Source organism: Cynocephalus volans, chromosome 12 (genome assembly GCF_027409185.1).
Source record: "Cynocephalus volans isolate mCynVol1 chromosome 12, mCynVol1.pri, whole genome shotgun sequence".
NCBI classification, from domain to species: Eukaryota; Metazoa; Chordata; class Mammalia; order Dermoptera; family Cynocephalidae; genus Cynocephalus; species Cynocephalus volans.
In genome coordinates, this window is record NC_084471.1 from 9,916,620 (window position 1) to 9,944,420 (window position 27,801).

General features: G+C 47.1%; 2 protein-coding genes across 3 annotated transcripts in view; one reads left to right on the forward strand and one right to left on the reverse strand.

Annotated features, from left to right (window-relative positions):
- The window catches only part of SLC25A17 (solute carrier family 25 member 17), a 141,812-nt gene that overhangs the window by 105,669 nt on the left and 8,342 nt on the right, over window positions 1–27,801 (forward strand). The gene's annotated exons all lie outside the window — the stretch shown is intronic.
- Window positions 16,645–19,905, reverse strand: MCHR1 (melanin concentrating hormone receptor 1). Of its 2 annotated transcripts, XM_063076326.1 has the most exons (3): window positions 19,887–19,905; window positions 18,880–19,139; window positions 16,645–17,624 (listed from the first exon to the last, which is right to left on the reverse strand). In XM_063076326.1, exons 2-3 carry the CDS (start codon window positions 18,959–18,961, stop codon window positions 16,645–16,647), a joined length of 1,062 nt encoding a protein of 353 aa, XP_062932396.1. In that variant the 5' UTR covers window positions 18,962–19,139; window positions 19,887–19,905. The 2 variants fall into 2 exon arrangements, with proteins under 2 accessions (XP_062932396.1, XP_062932397.1); XM_063076327.1 differs by lacking the exon at window positions 19,887–19,905 and having other exon boundaries at window positions 18,880–19,155.

Here is a 27,801-nt window from a genome sequence, read left to right on the forward strand (position 1 = left end):
TTCACCTTGACCTTTCTGCAGCATTCGATGCTCTTGACCACTTTCTCTTGGAAACCACCTTTTCCATTGGCTTCCAAGATGCCAAGCTCTCCTGGTTTCCCTCCTGCCTCTCTGGATGATCCTCCCGAAGCTCTTCTGCTGGTTTTTCTTCTCCAATCCAGCCTTGAAAGGTTAAGGTTTCTAAGATTCTGTCCTTAGCTCTCTTCTTCTCTCGGTCTATACACTATGTCTTGGGCAATTGCATTCATTCCCATGGTCTTTAGTGAAGACACAATGGAATCATCCTGGATTTAAGAGGCCATATTATTGCAGATTTTAGGGCACTAATATGCCTCCCCTCTCTGTCTCTCTTTGTAGCATCCTCGTCTAAGCCTTCTGCATTACATAGCTGGGTTACTGCAGTACCTTCCCAAAGGGTCCCCAGCTTTATAGTCTCTTTCTCGAGTCTAGTCCATTCCAAACATGAAGACCGGAGTAATCTTCAAATATCGCGTTTCTTTTGTCAGTTTTCTGACCCTGTAACATTCCTTTCCTGTTGTCATCAGGTTAAATCAAAGACCGAATCTAAGTGCTTAGCCACTTGTGATTGGCATCTGAAGTGGGGAGCAGTCTTGTGGGACTGAGCCCTTAACCTGGGTCTATACTACCCTCAGGAAGTTACCGTCAGAACTGAGTTAAATTGTAGAACCTCAGTCAGTGTCCTGTCCTTTGAGAACTGGAGAATTGTTTGGAGTGGGAAAACCCCACACGTTTGGTGTCACAAGCAAAGTATTTTGTGAGTGTGTAGAGAAAAATAGTTTTGTTTTTCTTTTTAGGGATGAAAGAGAGCGAGGGACAGGATGCCCTGAATAGCAATGGTGAACTCTGGAGAATGAGTTAGTGTGGATGATAAGTGCTAGGAAGATAGTGAAAATCAAGTTCCCACCTTATCGAGTCTGGGATGGTAGAGATGTCACATGGACAGGTGGGAATATTGAACCAGGGCTCAGAAAGGGCAAGAGAGATTTGAAGGTCATTAGTGAAGAGGGGACGTGGTAAAGGAGATGGAGACTGAACAGAGGACAGAGGTGGCCACTGGCGACTTGTGGGAGCACTTTACCTAAAAGGTGCTAAAAAAAAAAGTCCCTTTCCCATTTTTTTAAAAAGATGTGTCTTAATTTCTGGTGTCTCACCCTTTACTTCATTTCCTGAGAAAGGAAGGAGAGTTGGGGAGGCCACCAGAAGTTAGATCTCTGGCAAAGCTCTTGTTCAGCCAGGTGAAGGCAGCGGGTGAGCAGCCAGCAGCCACCGCCCGGAGCAGCCCAGCCCAGCGCTGGTCGCAGACAGTCGGTGCAGGGAGGGCCAGATGACCCAAGGGGACACCAAGCACTGTAGTGTACACTCCGAATCCATTTGTGTGACGAGTCAGAGCTTTCTCCAGCGTCGGTAACATTGCTGGCATTTGGCTTTTCAGCCTTTTTTTCTAGTGAGATCCAGGAGAAACCAGGATAGAGAGGCAGCAGAACCTCTATGAACCAAACTTGTCTTTCCCTTTTGCAAAGAAGTGGTTTGCCCCCAGGCTGCTGTTACAACCTTTAATTGCAACCAGGTTACTTTCTTGTTATATGTTGCAAACAGACCCCAGGAGGACATGAGAACACAAAATGTTTGAAGCTCAGACATCCCCTTGGTTCATCCATACCAGGGTATCCAGGGCATTCCCTTGAAACTCCCTCCCAGTGTGGGGCTCTTGCACAGGTGATTCTCTCTGCCAGGAAGATCCCCTCCCCTCCTAACCCTTCAGATCTCGGTGGGTGAATGTCTCTTGAGCCAAGCCTCTTCTGACGTGGCTGAGCAGGTACTGCGCTTCTCTCTCTCATACCTCTCCTTTGTACAGTCAACAGCTGGAATGTTACACTGATTTGCGGGCTTATCTGATTCATGTTTTGCTCCCCCAGGGTTGGGAGCTCACAGGGCAGGGTCCTGCCTGCTTTTGCACAAGCGGCTGCTGTGCCTGGCGCTTCGCAGAGCTCACTTGTCCGAGGCTTACCTGGCTCTGCTGTCAGGCGTCCAGGTGCCATGCTAGGCATTGCTCCATGACCAGGCATCCGGGGAGGAGGTTGTAAACCCTCCAAACCGATTTGCAGTAATGGATGTGCATATACAAATGTGCATATGGGATGGAGGGATGGAGGCCAGAGTTTTCATCAGATGTTTATGACAAAACATGTCAAAGGTTTTTTCCTGTGCAGGATCCTCAACAGCAATCAGGTGGCTTCACTGCTGTCCCCTAAGTCTTCCTTGACCCTTCTGCCTGCTCCTTTTCCCTCTCCGTTCTCCCTGCCACCCTCGCCCTGTGCTCCCACCTCTAATTATGGGGACCCTACCTGGTAGGAGACCTATTGTCCTGTCTGCTCATCATCCTCTCTTCTGAGGTGGTATAAGTTCTCTTTTCCTCTTAGGAACTACCACACACACACACACACACACACACACACACACAAAACCGGGGAGGGGGAAGAAGATATAACAACCACAATTACTTGAAGTTGATACGACAAGCAAACAGAAAGGACATTGTTGGGGGGGGAGGGGGGAGGGAGAAGGGAGGGAGGTTTTGGTGATGGGGAGCAATAATCAGCCAAAATGTATATCGACAAAATAAAATTAAAAAAAAAAAAAACTAAATAAATGATTGCCATTATTAAAAAAAAAAAAATACTAGCCAGTAAGAGCTCCCATCTCGCTGGTTCTCACGGTCGCTGGGGTGGACGTGGGAAGGTACGTAACTCACACAGAACCAATCAGAGGCCTTTTCAGGGTTTGAAACAGACGCCGGGAGGGAAGGTGGGAAGAGTGTGAGGCGGCAGGAGAGAAGTCCTGGCTAACTCCTGGAGCTGCTGCCTGTGAGGACAGTGCAAGTTTACACACCTGCTAGTGACCATCTTTGCTACCCCATGGGAGAACGTCCCCTTGAGAAGGAAGCCAACAGAGAAGAAAACGGAGCCAAGTGACGCAGAGAGAGCGGGTATGAGAAAGAAAGAAAGGGAGAGTCTGTCCTGGTGGCAGACCGTGAGACCTGGGATCCAGTCGGGACTTAAAGCCTGATCTAACCCTGAACTTTTCCATTTAACAAGCCAACACATCCCCCTTTTTTGCTCAAATCAATTGGAGTTGGGTTTCTATCATTTATAACCAAAAAGGCTCTCACCAATTGTCTTAGCTCAAGCTGCTATAACAAAATACTGGGTGGCTCAAACAACAGACATATAATAGGGGGCCTTTTGTGACTGGCTTCTTGAACTTAGCATAGTGGTTTCAAGGTTCATCTGTGTTGTAACATCTATTAGTGCTTCATTCTTTTTCATGGCCAAATACAATTCCATTGTGTGGATTTCCCACATTTTATATATTCATTAACCCGTTGATGGACATTTGGGTGAGTCCACCTTTTAATTAGTATGAACAATGCTGCTATAAACATTTGTTTTTTTTGTTTTTTTGTTTTTGACTGGTAAGGGGATCGCAACCCTTGGCTTGGTGTTGTCTGCACCATGCTCAGCCAGTGAGCGAACCGGCCATCCCCGAGTGAGCCATGGGGCCGGCCCTAAACATTTGTGTACAGCTTTTCATGTGGACATGTTTTCAGTTCTCTGGAGTATGTACCTAGGAGTGGAATTGCTGGGTTGTGTGGTAACTCTGTGTAACATTTTGAAGAACTGCTTTCCGTAGTGGCTGCACCATTTTACATTCCCACAAGCAATGTCTGAGGGTTCTGATTTCTCCACATCCCTGACAACACTATTATTATTATTATTGTCTGTCTCACTCTGCCCCATTTATCCCGGTGACTACACATCATAGGTATTCAATTTGTTGAACTGAAGCTCTCTGGAGCTCCCACTCCCCCAAGGTTCTGTGAGGCTGGCATAAGAGGCATGATTTGTCCACTGGTGGCATTAACTGTGACACTGTGGATCTGAGGAGAACTGCTGTTTCCACCTTCACTCTGTGCTTACTATGAGTCAGGCCCAGTGCTGGGCCCTAAAGTTGGTGTCTTCACAGAGTCCAGAGTCTATGGAGACACAGAGAAGCCAACAGAGTATCAAACTGCAATGTGCTGAGTACGGTCCTGAAGGGGAGCCCAGGGCATTGTTACTGGAGTGCAGTGGTGAGATGATTCCAGTCCCCACACCCGTGAGGGGAGAGGCTGTTCGAGGAGGGCTTCCTGGAAGAGGCGTTGCCTGACCTGAGTCTTAAAGATTAAACAGGAGTTACTCAGGTAGAAAAGGAGGACTAGTGTTCCCAGGCAAGGGGAACAGCATGAGGAAAGGCATGGAGGTGGGAAACAGTCTGGACTACTGTGGAGGTGACCAGGAGGAGGATAAAGTGGGGATCCAATGGTGGGGGAAGAGTAGAGAGGTTTCAGTGTGAGGAGTCTGGATTCCACACAGGAGAAGCAGACAGACAAGAGGTCTGCCTTGGTGTCCTCATCTGTAAAATGGGGATAATAATATTACCTACCTCCTAGGGATCTTTGATGAGCTTGAACAAAAAGTTTGTACAGCATTTTGAACAGTCCCTGGCACACGCTCAACAAATGTTTGCATAGCTGCTGCTCTCTTCCAAGCAATTGGTGAGACACTGTACGTCCCTCTCTTGGACTCAGAGAGAAGTGAAAGAGCAGGGCGAGGGGCGTCCACAGTAGACAAGTATGCACCCATTGTAACCACGAGGATGGAGGAGGTGGGGGGTGGGGAGACAGGGAGCAGTTCCCAGAAAAGGCAGACAGACAGACCTAGCAGACAAGACAATAGGTGTCCACTTCTAGGGAGGAGTGATCAAGTTATTAACCAGCTTTTACATACTGAGTACACACTACGTTGAAGGCAATGTTTAACGCTGCTGGGATATGAAGAAATACACCTCCCTAACCACAAGTTTACAAAGGAGTTAGGAGAGACAAGGCAATAATACAATAAAAAATAACAAGCCATCCAAGTCACATGATAGAGCAAGATTAATCATGTAAGTGGCATAGCTGGGAAGTTTTATAGGGATCCAGAGAATGATGAATTCATTTTAGGCTAGAGAGGCCTGAAGGCCCCATGGAGAAGCACGAAACTGAATTGGAGTAGAGGGTGGGTGGGATTCAAGGAGGCACAGGGGGGAGAGATCAAATCAGGCAGAGGAAAACACAGGGCAGGGGCAGGGCTTTTGTTATTTGTAATCAACCAGAGATGAAGGAAAAGATTCCAGAGCATCCCGCGGAGGTTAGTGGAGGACAGGACAGGAAAAAGTGATATAACAACTAACATTTCTTAAGTGCTAGGCATAGTGTTAAGTGCTTTCATGTTCAGCAGGGAGAAAATTCACCCTTTTAAAATCATGCTGCTAAATAGTACTTGTTACTCCAGGACAAAGTCACAAGTATAAAAGCTTCCAGGAACCAGACAAGAAGTAAAAGAGTGACTCAGCCCAAGTGTTAAAGAGTAGGGAGTGGTGGGGATTGTGGCAAACTAGGGAGCAACTGCTTCCCCTAAAAAGGGCAGCCGCCCCTCAGCACAGCCAGCTGTGGTCCCCAGTGACCGCTATGATCTTAAAGCCAGGGGACCCTCCCATGCCTCATCAACTTGACCTTCAAGGCAGCTTCGGTCTGGTCGACCACTCCTTGAACCACTCTCTTCTTGCTTCCATGATGCCACACTTCCCCAGTTTTCTTTCTACCTCTCTGGCTATTCTTTTATATATTTCTTGGCTAGATGTTCTTCCTCTGCTGGTGGAATTTCCCAGAACTCAGCCCAGGCCCCTTTCTCACCTGACTCTGCACCCACTCTCTCCCTCAGCCATCTCATCTCTCTGTAGGCCAATAACTCCTAAATTTCTATTTCCAACCTGTTTCTTATTAAATCAATGAGATACTTCAGCATCTCACATATAAGCAAACCCCCAGTGGAATGTCTTATCTCCCCCCACAATCTTCTTCCCCTTCAGTTTCCCCATTTTGATAAATGGAGCCTCCATGCCCCCAGTCCTACATGCTGTCTGCTCATTCTCCTTCACCCTCCCTCACAGGGCCTGTGGCTTCTACTTTGCCAATATACCTAGTGTGAGTCCCCCTTGCTCGACCTCCACTGCCACCACCCGGATCCAGGCCATTATCAGCTGCTGTAGACTGTCGCCTGGTCTCCTTGCTTTCACGCCCCACCCACTTCTAATTCATCTTCTATGCAGAATCCATAGTGATGATTAAAATGCAAATCTAATCTCATCACTCACATGTTTAAAACTTTTTGATGGTTTCCCCTGGATTTGGTATAAAATCCAAAGTCACTGATGTAATTCACAAAGCCCTATATGAGCTAGGCTAAGGACATTAAATTAAATGTCTGTAGGATGTAGGCAAATGGCTTGAATAAATGAAGCTGGCTGAAGTCAGAGACAATAGGGAGGAGTGGGAACTGTGGCAAACTGGGGAGTTCATGCCTGTCTAAGAGTATAGTCTCTTGAATCCAGCAGACAGTTGGCATGCGGAAGGGCATACTTGGAGCCAGATCTTCTGTTATTTTGAGAAAAACTGGTCATCCAGATTTTTAAGTAAAGGTATGAAGTTATAACCTGGCAACTAATTCACAGACATTTTTATACTACACAAGACAAAAACAAAAGACAAAAACCACCTCTGTGGGTCAGAGGCAGCCCCTTCAGCAGCCAAAGGTTGACCTCTGGTCTACGGATTGTGAACAGAACTTCTGTTAGGAAAATTACAAATACCTTTGTTTGACAAGCATTTAATGGTTTCTTTGGGGGGTGCAAAAATAAAGTGCCTCTTCTCCCCTTCTCCCCAATAAGAGAGACAGAGGAGTATGTTGCATAATAGAACAAAAGGGTGTCTTCCTTGTCATGAAAAATTTTGCCTTTTCCATTGAATTGTGGACTTTTTCCAGGTTGGCCAGAAGGGAGGAGATTTGGAGGCCCTAGAACTAGGGAGAGAGAGGAAATGGGGAAAAGGCTTTGTCCCATGTTCCTGGCTTGGAAACAGGGCAGCAGGCGCAGCCTGGGAGGAAAGGGCAGGAAGGGCCTCCACGTGCCGTGGTGCGACAGATGGGCTCCAGGAATCTGGCCAACTTCAGTCTTTTCCAATTCTACTCTCTCATCTCCTCTCTCCTTCCCTGCTTTGACAGTCCCACCCCCCCAGGCTCGAGCTAGTGCTGGCTGCCTTGGGAGGAAGCTGTGTTCAGAGAGCTGGGGCAGCTTGGAGAGGCGATGAGCTGGTCAGAGGACACCTGAGCCAGAGGCAGCAGGTGACACACAGAACCTGCCTTCGACCACCCACAGAAATATTTGAGAAGGCCCGCATCCCAGCAGAATGGAGGCTTCAGTTGGTTTATATGAATATTTCAGGCTAAAGTGGCTTTGGGAGCATGCAGGTTGTGCTTGCAACATCTCATTTAATCGTCCCAGCAACCCACGATGTAAGGGTTATTATCCCCATTTCGCAGGTGGGGAAACAGACTCAAGAGACAAAGTTACTTGCCGAGGCCATGGGCCACAGGGCTAGTAAGTGCTGGAGCCACCAAGAAGTGGGAGAGAAGTGGAAACAGTGTTTCTAAGGAGAGAGAGCTGGGCGGCTGTGCTACAGCCCTGCTGCCTGCCCCCTTTCAGAAACAAACAACCCAGAAGTCAAATGTTGGTGCAAACGGAAGTCAGCTTTTATTCAGGAACACTGGTGGCCTGAGGAGAGATGTTGGGCTAACCTATCTCTCTGGTAAACCTGACAGAGAAAGGCCAGGCTAAAGCCATCTCAAAGACTCAGATTTACTGAGGGGTTTTTAAAGAGGGGGTTGAGGGAATGGAATGTGGGAAACAGAAAACAGGAGGGTGGGGGCTGTGCAAGGAGCCAGGTGCAAATTCTCACCAAGGCTCTATCTGGTTTCTGCTCCCGTCCTTGCTGTTATCTCAGAGTCTGGGTAGTACGTGAAAGTCTGCAACTTCAGGCTGGCTGGAAAACTACTTTACATTTTTGTAAATAATGTCATCTTGCCCCATAACCGAGGTTCAACATATCAACTAACCATGGAAAAAGAGGAAACTCAGAGAAATGCATGCCAAGAAAATTTGTGTCTTTTCAAAATTTGCCTCCAGCCCACAGGGTCCCAACATGGCTTCAGTCCTGCTCACTCTGGCAGCTGCACAGAGAAGCAGCTGAGGGATGAAGGGTTTGCTCCGGCCAGTTCGTGAGTCAGTGGCTGTCGTTTTCTACAGCCTCCTGGACGGCTCGTTGCTGCACTTTCCAGCTGTGGTTCTGTGGTTGTCCTGGATGATGCCTTTATTGACATTGCTTGAGCTTTTGTCCTGGAGGGGCCCTGGGAGAGAGGCTGAGAAACCAAGGGCAAGCCAGACATGCTCATTGCCAGGGTGGCTCAGCTGCATGCAGGAGGCAGAGGCACTAACAGCGGGTGGGCAACGTGGCAAATGAGCAGATGGAGGCTCATGCAGGAGCTGGGGGAACCCAGACGAGGAGTGATTAATCCTCTATGGGGGAGGCCGGGTCCTTCCAGATTCTCCAGAATGCGTCTGAGGTGCACCTTGGAGAGTGTCTTTGATTCTTAGGTGCCATAACAAAGTACCACAAACAGTGTGGCTTAACGGAGCAGAAATTATTGTCTCCCAGTTTCGGAGGCTAGAAGTTGGAAATCCGGTGTCAGCAGGGCTGCGCTCCCTTGGAAGGCACCAGGGAAGGATTGCGGCATACGTAGCTCTGGTAGCCTCAGGTGGGCCTTGCTGGGTAGCTGTGATGCTCCAGTTCCCCTCTTCCCATGGCCTTCTCCCTGCGTCTTCACGTCAGCTGCCCTCTGTGCATGTCTGTCTCTGGGTCCTTTCTTTATAAATACACCAGCCATACTGGATTAAGGCCCTGCCCTCATGACCTTATATGAACTTGGCTAAAACTGCAAAGACCCTATTTCCAAATGAGGTCACATTCTGGGATACTGAGGGTTAGAGTTTCAACCTATCTTCTTTTAGAGGACACAACTCAAGCCACAGCAGAGAAAAGCGAGAATTCCCCCAGGAGAGGAGAGAAGGGGTTCTTAGGCAGGGCCAGAGGCTGGCAGGTGTGAGGTCCAGGGCGTGAGCAGTGGGGAGGGGAAGCTTGGGGAGGGCGGGGCGAGACTGGAGCCAGTTTGAGGATGAGGATGGACTGAGGGAAGGTGGTGCAGTGCTGGGCTTTGGAATCAAGCCCACCCGGGTTTGAATCTCGGCACTGCCACTGGCTCTGAGACCTTGGGCAAGTCAGTTAACCTCTCTAAGTTGCAATTCACTCTTCTATAAAATGGGCATAAAGGGCTGTCACAAAATGTTGTTGGGAGGATTAAATGAGTTAAAAAGAAAATATAGTACTTAGCATACTGCCTCGTATGAGAATGACCTTAAAAAATAGAAGTTACTCTTTGTTTCTTTTAAAAAAGGGTGTTGCCCTTCTGTGTAGCCCGAGATTGTCACCATTCACCAGTAATAAAGGAGAGAGCTTTGCAGATAATTCAGCGAGTGGCTCCTCCATTCCATCTCTGACCATCTGGAAAGTTCTTCCTTTGTCTGTCCTCTGAGAGTTATACCCAAGGTTAGGGCACTTGGGGGAGTTTGCTTTTTCCAACCTCCTCAACTCAAGCTTCTGGGTCCGTTTGACTTATCGCAGACTGTAGGCCTGGGAGGAGGAAGAGGTCTGGGGGAACGTGGTTCTCCACCCAAATGCTCAGTTAAAAAAAGGGCAGGTATTTCACTGAACTGCAGGGGACAAAGAGCCTTGGTTTTTGTTGTTGTTGTTGTTGTTGTTGTTTTTAAATTTTATTTATTTATTTAAATTTTTATTGAATCAAAATTGATTATACAAATTTTGGTGGTTCAACACTGAGATATGTTGATCAAATCAATATTACTATACATATTGTTACAAATCATAATTATTCTTTATGCCCCTTGTCCAATCCCTCCCCATCCCCCTTTCCCTCCCCCCACCCCCCTCTAGTCACCCTAGATTTCTTCTCTCCTTCTGAAAGAATAATGGTTACTCTGTTCATTTGCTGCCCAGAAGATCTGTCCAATGCTGAGAGGTGTGTTCAGGTCCCCCAATATTATCATGGAGCAGATGCCTCTTCCATCACTATGAAATGGGCTCTGTGGAGAGAGACATCCTCCTCCTTTCTTTGTCTCTGCTGGTGACTCTCCTTGTGTCAATGCACTCCAGCGGCTGGTGGACCATCTGCATGGTGGTTATGGTGTCTAGCCGCCTTCACAGCAGCCATGGTTACTGTGGTGACTGTGGTGGGCCACCCACATGGAGAAGATATTTTTGGCATGCTCCTTGGTGCTGGCAGTGTGCCTGGTTGTGCAGAATGTCCGATCCCCAGCTCCATACCCCAGGTCCCCAAGTGGGTCCTGAGGTGCTGGCACGGGGTGCCTGGTTATGGGAGGGGGGTCCGGTCCCCTTCTCTATACCCCGGGTCCCTGGGCAGGCCCCAAGGCACTGGCACGGTGAGCCTGGTTGTGGGAGGGGGGCCCAGTCCCCTTCTCCATGTCCTGGGTCCCCAAGTGAGCCCTCAGGCACTGGCACAGGGTGCCTGGTTGTGGGAGGGGGGTCCAGTCCCCTTCTCCATGCTCTAGGTGGGCCCCAAGGTGCTGGTGAAGTGTAGCTGGTTGTGGGAGCGGGGTCTGGTCCCCTTCTCCATGCCCCATGTCCCAGGACGGGCCCTGAGGTGCTGGTACTGTGTGCCTGGCTGTGGGAGGGAGGGTCCCGTCCCCTTCTCCATGCCCTGGGTCCCCAGATGGGCCCTGAGATGCTGGCGCAATGAGCCTGGTTGTGGGAGGGGGGTCCAGTCCCCTTCTCCATGTCTCGGGTCCTCAGGCGGGCCCCAAGGCACTGGTGTGGGGTGTCTGCTTGTAGGAGGGGGGTCCGGTCCCCTTCTCCATGCCCCGGGTCCCTGGGCAGGCCCCGAGGTGTTGGTGGTTTGCCTGGATGTGGGACTGGGGTCTAGTCCCCGGCTCCAATCTGTGGGTTCCTGGGTGGGGCCCCAAGGTGCTGGTGGTGAGAGTGGTTGTGGGTGGGAGTCCTGCCCCTGGCCTCATGCCTCATGTTCCCTGGTGGGCCCCAAGGCATTGGTGGTGTGCCTGGGCCGAAATTAATTTTTGTCCTTTGCTTACTTCTAACACGGGGGACCTTCCTGTGGGAACCAGTACTTGAGCTTTGTGGTTCAGCTAAATTGCTGCTTTGCTGCTGTTTCCCTAGGGGAGGCTTTTTGTGCAGCTCAGGGTTTAATGGTTGACTTTATAGGTACTTCTAGCTCTCCGGAGACCCAGTGCACCTGGGTTGTGTAGAATCTCTGATCTGGGCCTGTTTTTTTATTAAACTACACCCCATGCAATTCTGCATTCCTGACTAGTCTCCTCTGAGTGGTCCTGTACTGACTGGGGGGCAGGTCAGCTGTCCTTGCTGTGTCCCAGTGTTCTCCTGGTATTCCCATCTCACCCACCACCCATGCTCCAAACACTTCCCATGGGACAGGCCCTGCTCTGGTCCCTTGTGATGACTCACCGGCCTCTGAATGGCTCCTTTTTTTCAGTTGTTCTGGCTCCTCGCTCCTGCATGGGTCCACAGGAACCCTATCATTGGTCTTGCTGTCCTGGGGGCCACTAAGGCCCTCTTCTCTCCTGCCACCTCCAAGTAACCCCATCTGAAGGGCACAGCTGCGGCTTCTGCCGGCTCCTGCTCCATGTGCTCAGCAGCTCCAGCCTTAAAGCAGCCGTGTCCCAAAATGCTCAGAGCAGCTTTTTCTTTCTCTCATCGTGGCTTCTCCCGCCTTCATGCACTCCATAGGCCTCTCCTGCTCTTTCCCTGAGCTCCAGCAGCCCCAGCTTGGCTGATGTTACATTTTTATCATTGTAAATTTGTTGATTTGTGGGAGAGAGTGATGCTGAGGACCGTCTATTCTGCCATCTTGACCGGAACTCAGCCCTAGTTTTTTTTTTAATTAAAATTATTTTTTTCCTAGGAATGAGACATGCAGGACCAATTATTACTAATTTGAGTTGAATAAAATTTTATTGCTAACAATAACAAAAGAACAACCCAGTTTTAAAAAGGGGCAAAGGAGTTACACATTTCTCCAAAGATATACAAATGGCCAATAAGCCACATGAAAAGATGTTCAACATTGCTAGTATCAGGGAAATGTGAATCAAAACCATGAGCCCACTTCAAACGCATTAGAATAGCTTTTATTTAAAAAAAAAAAGAAAAAAGGAGAAGGAGGAGGAAGAGAAAGAAAAGAAAAGAAAAAAGTGTTGGTGAGGATGTGGAGAAATTGGAACCTTTGTGCATTGCTGGTGGGAATGTGAAATGGTGCAGCTGCTGTGGAACACAGGATGGCGGTTCTTCAAAAAATTAAACGTAGAATCACCACATGCTCCAACAATTCCACTTCTGGGTATATACCCAAAAGTATTTAAAGCAGGGACTTGGACAGATGTTTGTATACTCATGTTCATAGCCACATTATTCAAAGTAGCCAACAGGTAAAAACAACAGTTTTTACCTGGATGGATAAACAAAATGTAGAATACACATACAATGGAATATTGTTCAGCCTTAAAAAGGAAGGAAATTCTGACACGTACTACAACATGGATGAACCCTGAGGACATTATGTTAAATGAAACAAGCCAGTCACAAAAGGACAAATTCTGTATGATTCCACTTACATGAGGTACTTATAGTATAAGTATCTGTCTCATAGAGACAGAAAGTAGAGTGGTGGTTGCCAGGGGTTATGGGGAATGGGCAGTTAGTGTTTAAGGGGTGCAGAGTTTCAGTTTGGAAAGATGAAAAAATCCTGGACGTGGATGATGGTGGTGGTTGCACAGTAATGTGAATGTACTTCATGCCACCGAACTGTGCACTTGAACATGGTTAAAATGGTAAATTTCATGTTATATTTTACCACGATAAAATAAATAAATAAAATGAAAACTGCTGATGCAGAAAAAAACAAACAAAAAAATCCTTGCTTGCCACTTTATCTGCTGCCCCTAGAGTTTCTGCAGTGGACGCCGGTACGCAGAAGTGCTTCCTTCCGTGCGACTGCTCACGACTTAGGTTTTTCTAACCTGTGGCGTCATAGGTCCCTCAGCTGAGGAATTCTTCTACCATGAGGGATTTTAGGAACATAATCCTCGGTTGAAGAGGAAATATTTTCTGGGGAAAAGATAATGGAGCAGTGCAGGAAGCACTCACTGGATTTGAGATGACCAGATGGGGTCCAATGGGAGCCAGTTTGTTAGACATGGGAAAGGGTAAAGGAGCAAAGAAATCACCTGCATGGTCTGCACCAGTTCTTGGGCTCTCTCTGCAACTCACAATGGCCCCACAGTTCTGGTGAGCCCCGTCCTGAGGTTGAATGAGGGGGAAAGGAGAATTCCACCCATTCCCCAGGCCTGACCCCAGCCCTACGTGCAGCCCACCGTGCCTGTTAACCAAGTCAGGAAGAGGACCCCAGCAGCAGCCCACCCCTCTCCCTGCACAGGTTTATTCCTATCCAGTGCCATTTCCAGTGCATTCTGGTTACTGCCGGATCAAGCTGGGGTGAGATGTGTGGGCGACAGTTCCCCCCGACACCTAGATTGTTTGTAATCTCTGCACCTCTTTAAGCCTCCCTGCCCCCCTCCTCTCCTCCAACTCCTATTCTCTCTGGCTTCTCCATCTCTCCCCTCATCCTCTTCCCTCTCTTCTGTTCACATTACCACCTACTCACTTTCATGTCCCGACCCCTCTTTGCTTCCATTTCTCTTACTTCAGGATCTGCCGAGGTGCTCCTTCCCAGGGTGGGCGGGTGCCCACGCACCCACGTGAGCTGCTGACTCGATCGCTTGCTTTTCCTGGGAGAGGCCGCCTCCTCTATTTCCTCTCCCAGATTCCTCCTTGGAGAGCTGAGGGGTGAGAGAGGTAACAGACACCCAGGGAAGCCTTCCCGCAGGCAAACCCGATGCAGGAAAACCTGCTTTTCTTAAAGGTTAAGGATTTAATCTGGACACTATAGCTTTTTGGTTTTCTTGCCAATTTTTATAGGCAGTGCAAATAAAGGAAAATAACTAGGAATACTGCAACAATGGAACAGTATAATGGGCTTCTCAGTAATGTGGAACAGGTTGCAAGACTTTTATCAGATTAAGCCTTTATCTTTGTGGTTTTCACATTTAAGAATGGAGTAAGTTTATTTTGCTTAAGGAGTTTGATCCCATCAACACTATAGCCATTAGGAGTCATATTTTAAGAGCTATTTTTCTCATAAGTACTACTATAACAGTCTACTTTACCAAAGTTTTCATTAGATGTCAGATCTTTACATGATTACCCTTATATCTTAAGTGAAAGAAAGGATCACTTCAATATATGGAAAAATGAAGTAAAGGGTGAAGTGGAATGAAATTCAGTTTACTCATTATATAAACTGGCATAAATTCACTTAAAGATCTGAATTGCTGTATATGCTATGCTATATTCAGAAGCAGATTTTAATAGCCTGTGTGAGATGTAAAGTTTTTTTCCCCATAATCGGGACGCAGCCTTTCAGATACTTTGAATTTAATATAAGGTGTATGTGTTGTTTGTAACCTTATGTAGAATGCAAGTATGGTATTGACATTCTGGATTTTATATGTAACAGTTAAAATTTGGAAGCTACTCCATTTAACCTGTTTAACATGGGGTGGGAGAGAATTTACAAGTCATTCATTGGAAGAAATAATTGTCGCAAAATATATTGCTTATACTCTGCCTGGAAAAAAAAAAAGAAAAAAGAAAACCTGCTTTTATCAAACTAGTGGTTAGGGGGTGGGTCTTCTTGGATTTGCCTCAAGGATCCCCTAAGAATCTTTTTCTTTTATTGGATGTGCATCTAAAACAGATTTCAAGCTTACCTATGGCAGCTAGACACCCTACTGTTAGCAAATAAGGAAAAGTAACCATCAGCTTCTTTACTCCCCCGGTGCTGGGCAGAGTGGAATGCAGGCTGGGAAACACTATTACTAATATAATGACAAAAAGCCCCCCAGGACCCAAGGAAGCTGCCCGGAAGTTTTCTAAACAGGCTAGCTGCCACAACCAGCAAGCAGAGGAGCGAGCTGTGCTGACGTGCCTGCTTTAAGGATGCTTCTGGACAAGTCAGGAGCTCACAGTTTGCTCCCACGAGCTCATTAGTGTCTGCTGAGCTGTACTCTGCAGACTCCCGGCTCGCGGTCCCCTCAGTGAGGCAGCTGAGAAGCAGCAGCCGCGGCTGCCTCCCAATGGCCCCGACTGTAATCTGCTCAAGATGCCCACACCAGATCTCAGCTGCAGGAAGCAGAGCGAGGCTCAGGCAACCCCGAGAGCCACCCAGGAGCTGGTGACTCAGCACGGGACGTGGGGGTGAGACTTGGGGTGTGAGGGGCCAGTCCTGGTAACAACGGAGTCCAGGGGCTTTTGTGCAGAAGGCAGGAAGCTGAGTCCTGAGAACAAGCTCAGCAGTAGAACAGCAATCTAATGAATTTATAGTAATTCCTCTTGTGTCACTGAATCCTCCCTGTGGGTTTAGAAAGACAGATCCCCTGCTTCATGTTTCCTAAAATGCAGCCTGAACCAAGGTCTAAATTCCACAGCCAAGTGACCCCTCTTTTCCTTTCCTGCTACCCACCCACACCCCCAATCCCAAACCCAAGAAATTATACAGAAGCATCCAGAGTGATGTGGGTGGAGATTTTCCTTTATTCATTTTTATTGAGGAAGGGCAAGAAAATGATGCCAACACATCAGGGACTAGAATGCCCCCTGCGCATGCAGAACACATGTACATTCACTCTGGATTAGCGACTGATGAGCAAATGTGCCCCATGAAGAGAATGTCCCACAGCTGCAAAAGCCCCCTTCCCCCATTTTTGTTAGTTTCAAAACCCCCACCCGCAACCACTTCAGGTCACCTTGTCATTCTCGGTAAGCGGATCTCCTAGCAAATTGGGCTTTTACTTCTGTGGGCTCAGAGCCCCACCCCCAAAATAAACATGCATCCCCTAGAGATACAGGGAAATCAACACAGGACGCTGGAACACGCAGAGACGGCATGCTTCGTTTTTCATCATCTGCCAGCTTGGGAGAGAGGCTGCTTTCCATCCTATCAGTGAGAGACGGGAGCGTTCAGCCCGCACCACCTTTCCCATCTCCCCAGGGCCCTGTGCAACACAGCCCCGGCTGCTCACACCCTGGCCCTGCCCGATTGTAAATAAGCCCAGCCAGGAGCCGTCTACCTCTTCCCATGGGAAAAAGACATTTAGGAGCCAACTGATATAGAGCTCAACTGAACGTTCGAACCCAAATTTTCTTTTTTCTCAGTTTCTGTTCCACTCAAAGGTCTCATCCTGCTCCCCTAAGGGGATGTCTGATGTCTGAGCCCCAAACCTGGCTCCAAGCCTCCCCAGTAACTTGTGGGCCACATTTATGCTGAATGTGTTTAGCTGCAACAACCCCTCGCCACCCAGCCTCCCTGAGTTCTCCCAGGGCGGTCTTGGGTTTTTCTTAGCACCTCTCCCCATGGTTTGTGGTGGTGTCCTGACTTAAAGGTGTCCAGGGCCGCTGGGAAAGTGTCAGGTGCCTTTGCTCTCTGTCCTCTCCTCATCAGCCGTCTGGGCGTGGCTGACGGTGCGGAGTTGCCCCTGGGCCACTGGCTTCACCGACAGGACCAAGCGCTTGCGGAAGGTCTCGCAGAGCACGATGTACACAAAAGGGTTGAGGCAGCTGTTGGCATAGCCCAGGCTGATGGCCGCGTTGTACAGGTAAACGAAGGTGAGGGTCGGGCGGCTGAGGGACAACTGGGTTAGTTGCAGCACATAGTAGGGCGCCCAGCACACAAAGAAGACCAGGCAGATGGCGATGGCGGTGCGGGTCACCCTCTTTGTCCGCAGCCGGATGCTGCGTTGAGAAGCGGGGGCCACCGAGGTCGTCATGCGCTGTAGGATCCTCACATATGCAGCCGTGATGACCACAAAGGGCAGGGCAAAGGCCAGGAAAAATTGGTACAGAGTGAACCAGTAGAGGTCAGTGTCTGGGTTGGGCAGGCGGATGCCACAGCCCACTGCACCCCCCGGGAAGGGGATGAGCCTGGCATAGAGCCACACGGGGGTGATGCTGATGAAGGACAGGGCCCACAGGAGGCAGATCACCAGCGTGGCCACAGAGGGCTTCCTGAATTTGGTAGAGGAGATGGGGTGGACGGTAGCCAGGTAGCGGTCAATGGCCATGGCAGTCAGGATGTAGGTGCTGGTGAACTGACTGTTGGCATCCATGGCTGTGATGAGGGTGCACATGGTCTCCCCAAAGTGCCAGACACCATTGCCCATGAGCTGGTGGATCATGAAGGGCATGCCCAGGAGGAAGAGGAGGTCCACCACTGAGAGGTTGATGATGAAGATGTCGGGGACGTTGCTGCACCAGTGCAGCTTGGACTTCTTCACGACCGCAAAGATGACCGTGGAGTTCCCAACAATGCCGAGGAGGCAGATGGTGCCGAACACTGAAGGCATGATGATGTTGATGTAGGAGACACTCCCTGTGCGAGGAGGTGACCCTGGGGATAGAAAGAACAAGGTCGACCATCTGACATGGCCTTTGCCCTAAGGGCTGACATCCTGCTGTCATACCCCCGCTTCCAGTGACGTGCTAGCTTACCTTTCACCCTCCCTGTACTTCAGCTCAAGGCCCACCATTCATCTGGAATCACCTGCCATTCTCTCTCCCCACACTGTAGCTAGTCCTGTCCCCTTACCCTCCTCCACTCGTTTCCCAGAGAATCCTACCAGATTCTCTGCAGCCACCTGTTAGGTGAGACTCAAACCTTTGCCTCCTGCACTTCCTCTGAAGGCGCAGAGTTGAGAACCATGGCTGTCTGCAGAGAATTACTCGGTGCACCCCCTGGGCTTCACCAGGAAACCTCAAAATAGCCAGAAGAACATGAAAGTGTGTGTGTGCATGTGCGGTTTCCATCTCCTATTTGCAGCTCTGATCATTTCATTTTAGAGATCGTGCGTTGGAAGCTGTGTCCTGATTCCTGGGCATCTGGATGACTGGGCGGGTGACTGTCTTGTAGAGGCTCCTGCTGACTGTGCCCTGGTCAGGCCTGCAGCCCTCCTGGCATGAGACTTCCTATCAGGGATTTCCTTGGTCGCACCTGCTGTCCCTGAGCTCCTTGGGTCGGGCAGACCCTGAAGCTGTGTGTTGCAGCCCAGCAGCCTGAACATTTTCTCCACACAAACCGTTCCTCTTTTCCTTCCTTCTCTTCTCCTTCAAATCTAGAATTCCAGGGCATCGCAGCTTTGGAAATGTCAGAAAGCTTAATTCACCAGAAAAGTTAATCCCCTCACGGCTCTGTGAAGTCCTCCCTCCTGCGGCCTCTCCTAGGAGTCAGTAGCGATGTGTCAGACCCCATGTCCAGAGTGCAAGTAAAAAGCCAAGGGTAATGGTGACTCTCCAGCTGTCCCCCGCACACCGCCCCCCCAGGCCCTCTTGCTTGCTCTTCCAGCCTGGAATTTTTTCTGCAAAGTGTATCTGGAACTCAGCAGCGAGCCCTCCCCGGCCTCCCTCATGACTGGCCACCATCCCCGGTCACCGTGTACTGTGTCTTTGCTCTCTTCTCGGTTCCTGGCCCTCAGCACCTGCCCACCCTGCCCTCTTCTTCCCATCCCCTCCAGGCAGAGCAGACAGAGCTGCTGATCTCGTCCCCAAGAACTGTAATAAAGTTTCCCAAGCAGTTTGGCTCGGGGGCGAAGGCCTCCCGTTTCCCACCCCAGCCTAAGGCGGGGAGGGCTGCCCTCCCACTGACTCACCGCCCGAAGTGAGGTTCTCCGGGCCATCAGAGGTGTTGCTGGCATTGGGGCTGGGGGGCGGCAGCGAGGCTTCCAGGTCCATCCAGCTGGTGCTGGTCGCCTGCTCCCCCGAGTTGAGCTCCCGTGTACCCAAGCAGGCTGCGGCAGCCTCCAGCGCCCGCCGCCTTGTCCCGGAGCAGGAGCCCCGCAGTCTGGAAGGGGGTCTTCCTCGGCAGCCTGGCTGTCTCTGCCGCCTCCAAACCCAACTGTTCTCCCCACTCCTCCTTCCGGGCTCCCACTGACATCACCTAGACACATTAACATTCGGAGGCAGATGCACATTAACCTCTTCAGTCCCAGGCTGAGGCTCCCACTTCTGACTGCCTGCAGAGCCCGGGGGCCCTGGGGAAGCGGGGAGGAGCTGGGCTCCAGCAGCCCCATCAGGGAGGGGACTTCCTTTCCACTGGCACTTGGAGCTGTCTCGTGCACTCACAGGGCTGCTGCTTGCTTTGCAGAGAGCACCGAGGTCTCTGCAAAGGCAAAAGGGTAAAGCAAATGAGCTGTCTCCCTTTGGAGGAGAGAACAAGGCTAGCCTATTCCCTAACCCCAGGTTTGGGTGGCTGGGCCACGTGGCAGGGGCCAGTGGGAGTGTTCACAGAGCTTGGGATTCAGAGGCTTGGACTGCAGCGTGCCTGCCTCCCAGGCACACTGGAGGCCACCCTCAGCCTCTTCCCTGTGCCCTGATGGATTCCAACCACCTCGCTGGCTAGGATGCCAGCATTCCTAGCATACAGAGGTGACTCAGGTCACCTCAGGGCCCAGAAGGGGACAAACTCCCATCTTCAGGGGATCAGCCTAGACCAGGCTTACAGAGGTTTTATTTTTCTAAATGCTCTGAGGTCCATGAGGCTTTACCTGGGACTCTTTGAGACAAATATCAGAGCATGAGCCCTGAAAGAGATCATCAGTGAGGAACAGCTTCAGAGGCAAATGCACTGAATGAACTCTCTGCAGAGGTGTCCTGCTGCCCGCCTCCAGGGCTCCTACAGTCAACAGCTGCCACCGCACTCGTGGCCAGACTCAGGAGCTGGAGGCTCCGGGGTTCACAGCCTGATCTCTACGTACTTCTTCTGTCTCACTTACTTGTTTCATTCAACAAATATTTATTGAGTACTTACTACTTGCCAAGCACTGTTCTAGGTCTGCAGTGAAAAAAACAATAAAGTTCTTGTCCTCGCATGGGCCGGCCCCATGGCTCACTCGGGAGAGTGCGGTGCTGGTAGCGCCAAGGCCGCAGGTTCAGATCCTATGTAGGGATGGCTAGTGCACTCACTGGCTGAGCGTGGTGCAGACCACACCGTGCCAAGGGTTGCAATCCCTGTAGCAGTCAAAAAAAAAAGTTCTTGTCCTCCTGAAGGTTACATTCCAGTTGGGGGGAGGGGGACAAAAAATATGCCCCCCAAAAAGCAATTTGTGATTTTGGTGATTGCTATGAAAAACTTAAAGCAGGGGAAGGGAGCCAGGGAATACTGGGAGAGGTGGAGGTTGCTGTTTTAGGTTGGAGGGATCATTAAGGAAGTCCTCTCTAAGAAGTGTTTTATGAAGAGTACTGAGGGAGGTGAGGAAGCATGCTTGGAAATATCTGGAGGAAGAGCATTCCAGGCAGTAGGAATAGCCAGTGCGAAGGTCCCGAGTCAGGAGTGTGCTGGGTGTCTTTGGCTTTTCCTTTAGGGGAAATGGGAGTCACCCAATGGTTTTCAGCTGAGAAGAGACATGATCAGACATGTTATAAAAGGATCAGTCTGCTGCTACGTAGCAAGGGGAACAAATTGAGAAGATGTTTTAGCATGGGTTCTCTTGAAAGCAGAGCCTGAGAGAAGGATTTGTGTGCACATGGGTTTTCTGAGAGATGATCCAAGGAGCAGGCATGAGAGAGTGGGGACAATGAGACAGGAACGGAGAAAAAGCCAATATAAACATTTGTTATCTGGGCCGAGCCCCGTGGCGCACTCGGGAGAGTGCGGCGCTGGAAGCATGGCAACGATCCCGCTGCGGGTTCGGATCCTATATAGGAATGGCCAGTGCACTCACTGGCTGAGTGCTGGTCACGAAAAAGACAAAAATAAAAAAATAAAATAAATAAACAATGTTATCAATGTCATTGCTGTGGGCCACAGCAGCTTGAGTTTACCAGGATTCTTGAAAAGTGCACAGATTGTCTCCCAGAAGCATTCACCTGAAGGATAAGAGGAAGAGATGTTTATCCAGTTGCCTCTGTCCCCACTGGTTGAGGACTGCCCCTGGGGCATTAACTCTGAACCTCTGGGTACATGGGCAGAGCAGACTCCTGTAGCATCAAGCTTCTGTTAGGCAGAAAGCAAAAGGATGAGTAGCTCACACCTAAGGCAAGAGGCCATGGTGGGCACAAGGTGAATCTGAGCCCACCTGTGAAATCAGAGATGGGCAGAGGGATTGTGACACAAGGCACAAGAAGTGCCTCATACAGTCCACCCCTTGCAGTGCTGAGATCCACTCATGCGCCACTCTAACTCCACTCTCTCACTGGGTGTTCAGGGTCAGAGCTGGCTGCAATCTCTCCAACATTTAAATGTATGGAGATCAGTGGATCAAGCTACAGCTTCCACTGCTGCAACTGGTTCCAAGGCCATAAGTGATATCCATCATCTCACTCTTCTACCACTTTATTCTAGATTTTCCTCACCTAGACTGCATGTTAGCTGGTCTAGCGTGCTTGCTAGTGGAGTAATTCTTTAGTTGCCACAATTGCATGTTAAATTTCATTCCTGGGCATGGAAGCACCAAGAGATATCCCTGTAACTTGAGTTCCAGACGTATTCGTCCTTGTCCCCATTGTGTAGCAGCATCCCTAGCTCTTTATACTAATCAGAGTTGATCGTTCCCACCAGCACTGTTACTCCATTGTTGGCTTCTTGGTCCACCAGCATGAGAAGCCCAAAATAAAATCAGATGATAGTTTAGTGAAACCCTTACTGTGTCTCCTAGTGGGGTACCCCTCCTCCATGGCACCCCCTGGCCAGTGCATTCCTTATCATATTAGTGGAGGGGATGCCCTCTGGGCCTCCCTGGAGGATTCGGTGAGCTGGTGTGTTCTCTAGCCTCATATAAATCCCATTCTAATATTCCCACTTCCCTGAGTCTTTGACCTCTTTCTCAGAACTCTGCCAAATACCAGGGGCTAGAGGAAGGGAAAGGGAGAGAGGGGAGTTGTTGTGTAATGAGTACAGAGTTTTTATTTGGGATAGTAGAAAAGTTCTAGAAATGGACAGTGGTAATGGTTGTGCAACATTGTGAATGTATTTAATGCCACTAACTTGGATACTTGGAAGGGGTTAAAATGGTAAATTTTATGTTGTGTGTATATTTTACCACAATATTAAAAATAAAGTGGTAAATTATCAAATATATATATACATGAAGGTAAAATATACATAAGAGCTGGCTGGTTAGTTCAGTTGGTTAAAGCATGATGTTATAGCACCCAAAGTCAAGGGTTCGGATCCCTGTACTGGTCAGCCGCCAACAGCAGCAACAATAATAATAATAGAAATTATCTGGAGTCTTCATGAAAGAGGACAACTGGAGCTGGACTTTGAGAGAAAGGTTATGCACTGGAAGTCTCTCCATCTTTTTGGGCAGACTCGCGCTCGCCCTGTTTCCTCCTCCTTTTTCTCCTCCTCATCAAATCCCCGGTCTGGCCGATCTGCACTGCTTTTGGTCAGAAAACTGAAACTTAACTTACTACATTGTCTGGAGTCACATGGTGACTTTGCAACTTGATGGATAACAAAAATTCTTTTCCACCAAAAACTGGCTCCCCAGAGAGGCCCAAGACCCGAGGTAACCACACACACAAGGCACTAGAGGCCAACTGACCAGTCACAGAGGTAGCCATACCAGATTGGCAACCACAGCAACATCTTAGTCAGTCAATAGTCTCAAACCGGTGGACTGTGAAACCCCCTGCCACAATGAATAAACATCAAAAATGGTACCAGAAATACAAAATATCAAGAAAGTACACCACCAAAAGTTAATAAATCTCAAACTCTAGATTCTGTAGAACAAGAAGCCCTTGAAATGACTGACAAGGAATTTCGAGTGATAATTCTAAGGAAACTGAATGAGATACAAGAAAACTCAGCTAGACATCATGATGAAACGAGGAAAAGTATACAGGACCTGAAAGAGGAAATGTACAAGGAAATCAATGTCCTGAAAAAAAATGTAGCAGAACTTGCTGAACTGAAGAAGTTATTCAGCGAAATAAAAAACACAACGGAGAGTTTAACCAGCAGGCTTGTCGAAGTTGAAGAGAGAACCTCTGAACTTGAAGATGGGCTGTTTGAAATAACACAAGCAGACAAAAAAAGAAAAAAGAAAAAAGAATCAAAGACATTGAAGAAAATCTGAGAGAGATATCAGACAACCTTAAGCGCTTAAACATCCGAGTCATGGGTATTCCAGAAGGGGAGGAAAACGGAGATTGCATTGAAAACATATTCAACAAAATAGTGGCAGAAAACTTCCCAGGTATAGGAAAAATCACAGATCTTCAGATCCAGGAAGCTCAACGATCTCCAAACGTATTCAACCCAAAAAGGCCCTCTCCAAGACATGTTATAGTCAAATTGACAAAACTCAGAGACAAAGAGAGAATCTTAAAAGATGCAAGAGAAAAGCATCAAATCACCTATAAGGGAGCCCCAATCAGGCTAACATCAGACTTTTCATCACAAACCCTAAAAGCTAGAAAGGAATGGGATGATATTTTCAAAATACTAAAAGACAAAGATTGCCAGCCAAGAATACTCTACCCTGCAAGGCTATCCTTCCGAAATGAAGGGCAAATAGTATATTTCTCAGACAAACAAAAACTGCGGGAGTTCACTACCACACGACCACCCTTACAAAAAATCCTCAAGGGAGTACTGGGTTTGGTTCCTGAAAAATAACTACCACTGCCATAAAAACCCAAGAAAAATCAAAACCCACTAGTATAATAAAAATGGCATTCATGAAGAGAAAACAAACAAACAAAAACGCTATCTACAACCCAAGGAACCAACAAACACAGAAACCAAACAGTAACTCAGAAAGCAAGGAACAAAAGACACCTAAGACAACCAAACAACCAATAAAATGCTAGGAATAAATCAACATCTTTCAATAACAACTCATAATGTAAAAAGCTTAAATTCCCCAATCAAAAGACACAGACTGGCTGACTGGATCAAAAAGGATGATCCAACTATATGCTGCCTACAAGAGACCCACCTCACCCATAAAGATTCACATAGACTAAGAGTGAAAGGATGGAAAAAGATTTACCATGCAAACAGAAAAGAAAAACGAGCTGGAGTAGATATTCTTATATCTGACAAAATAGACTTTAAACTAAAAACCATAAAAAGAGACAATGAGGGACACTACTTAATGATAAAAGGACTGATCCATCAAGAAGACATAACAATCATAAATATGTACGCATCCAATGTTGGAGCAGCCAGATTTATAAAACAAACTCTATTAGACCTAAAGAAGGAAATAGACACTAATACCATAATAGCAGGGGACCTGAACACCCCACTGTCAATATTAGACAGATCATCTAGGCAAAGAATCAGTAGAGAAACACAAGATCTAAACAAGACTCTAGACCAATTGGAATTGGCAGATATCTACAGAACATTCCGTCCAACAACCTCAGAATATTCATTCTTCTCATCAGCACATGGATCATTCTCCAGGATAGATCACATATTAGGTCACAAATCAAGTCTCAATAAATTCAACAAATTGGAATTATCCCATGTATCTTCTCAGACCACAATGGATTAAAACTAGAAATTAATAACAAATGAAACTCTGGAAACTATACAAACACATGGAAATTAAACAACATTCTATTTAATGACATATGGGTCCAAGAAGAAATCAAGCAGGAAATCAAAAAATTTATTGAAACTAATGAAAATAATGATACATCATACCAAAACCTGTGGGATACTGCAAAAGCAGTATTAAGGGGGAAATTTATTGCATTAAATGCTCACCTCAGAAGAATGGAAAGATGGCAAGTGAACAACCTAACACTTCACCTTAAAGATCTAGAAAAACAAGAACAATCCAAACCTAAAGTTAGCAGACGGAAAGAAATCATTAAGATCAGAGCAGAACTTAATGAAATTGAAACCCAAAAAACAATTCAAAAGATCAATGAATCAAAAAGTTGGTTTTTTGAAAAGATAAATAAAATTGACAAACCATTAGCATGGCTAACAAAAAAAAAGAAGAGAGAAGATTCAAATAACAAAAATTAGAAATCAAAAAGGCGATATTATAACTGACTCATCTGAAATACAAGGAATCATTCGAGACTACTATAAACAACTATACGCCAACAAATTTGAAAATCTGGAGGAAATGGATAAATTTCTGGACACACACAAGCTCCCAAAACTGAACCATGAAGACGCAGAAAATTTGAACAGACCAATAACAATAAAGGAGATTAAAGCTGTTATCAGAAGGCTCCCAACAAAGAAAAGCCCAGGACCAGATGGATTCACAGCAGAATTTTACCAAACATTCAAAGAGGAATTGACACCGATTCTTTACAAACTATTCCAAAAGATTGAAACAGACGCAAATCTCCCAAACTCATTCTATGAAGCAAACATCATCCTGATACCAAAACCAGGTAAAGATATAACCAAAAAAGAAAACGACAGGCCGATATCCTTGATGAATATAGATGCAAAAATCCTCACTAAAATACTAGCAAACAGAATACAGCAACACATACGTAAAATTATTCACCACGATCAAGTGGGATTCATCCCAGGGATGCAAGGTTGGTTCAACATACGCAAATCAATAAATGTGATACACCATATTAATAAACTCAAACACAAGGACCATATGATCATCTCTATAGATGCTGAAAAAGCATTTGATAAAATTCAGCACTCATTCATGACAAAGACCCTCTATAAGTTAGGTATAGAGGGAAAGTATCTCAACATAATTAAAGCCATATATGACAAACTCACTGCCAATATCATCCTGAATGGGGAAAAGCTGAAAGCTTTTCCTTTAAGAACAGGAACTAGACAAGGATGCCCACTCTCACCACTCCTATTCAACATAGTGTTGGAAGTACTAGCCAGAGCAATCAGAGAAGAGAAGGAAATAAAGGGCATCCAGATTGGAAAAGATGAAGTCAAACTGTCCCTGTTTGCAGATGACATGATCCTATATATCGAACAGCCTAAAACCTCTACAAAAAAACTCTTGGAATTGATAAATGATTTCAGCACAGTAGAAGGATACAAAATCAACACACAAAAATCAGTAGCATTTCTTTTCTCCAATAGTGAACATGCAGAAAGAGAAATCAAGAAAGCCTGCCCATTTACAATAGCCACCAAAAAAAAAAAAAAAAAAAAAATACTTAGGAATTGAGTTAACCAAGGAGGTGAAAAATCTCTATAATGAGAACTACAAACCACTGCTGAGAGAAATTAGAGAGGATACAAGAAGATGGAAAGATATCCCATGCTCTTGGATTGGAAGAATCAACATAGTGAAAATGTCCATACTACCCAAAGTGATATACAAATTCAATGCAATCCCCATCAAAATTCCAATGACATTTTTCTCAGAAATGGAAAAAACTATCCAGACATTTATATGGAATAATAAAAGACCCTGCATAGCCAAAGCAATGCTGAGCAAAAAAAATAAAGCTGGAGGCATAACACTACCTGACTTTAAGCTATACTACAAAGCGATAATAACCAAAACAGTATGGTACCGGCATAAAAACAGACACACTGATCAATGGAATAGAATAGAGAATCCAGAAATCAACCCACACACTTACTGCCATCTGATCTTTGACAAAGGCACCAAGCCTATTCACTGGGGAAGGGACTGCCTCTTCAGCAAATGGTGCTGGGATAACTGGATATCCATTTGCAGGAGAATGAAACTAGACCCATACCTCTCACCATATACTAAAATCAACTCAAAATGGATTAAGGATTTAAATATACACCGTGAAACAATAAAACTTCTTAAAGAAAACATAGGAGAGACACTTCAGGAAATAGGACTGGACACAGACTTCATGAATATGACCCCAAAAGCACAGGCAACCAAAGGAAAAATAAACAAATGGGATTATATCAAACTAAAAAGCTTCTGCACAGCAAAAGAAACAATTAACAGAGTTAAAAGACAACCAACAGAGTGGGAGAAAATATTTGCGAAATGTACATCTGACAAAGGATTAATATCCAGAATATATAAGGAACTCAAACAACTTTACAAGAAAAAAACAAGCAACCCAATTAAAAAATGGGCAAAAGAGCTAAGTAGCCATTTCTCTAAGCAAGATATACAAATGGCCAACAGACATATGAAAAAATGCTCAATATCACTCAGCATTTGGGAAATGCAAATCAAAACCACACTGAGATACCATCTAACCCCAGTTAGGATGGCTAAAATCCAAAAGACCCTGAACGATAAATGCTGGTGAGGTTGCAGAGAAAAAGGAACTCTCATACATTGTTGGTGGGACTGCAAAATGGTGCAGCCTCTATGGAAAATGGTATGGAGGTTCCTCAAACAATTGCAGATAGATCTACCATACGACCCAGCTATCCCACTGCTGGGAATATACCCAGAGGAATGGAAATCATCAAGTCGAAGGTATACCTGTTCCCCAATGTTCATCGCAGCACTCTTTACAATAGCCAAGAGTTGGAACCAGCCCAAATGTCCATCATCAGATGAGTGGATATGGAAAATGTGGTACATCTACACAATGGAATACTACTCAGCTATAAAAACGAATGAAATACTGCCATTTGCAACAACATGGATGGACTTTGA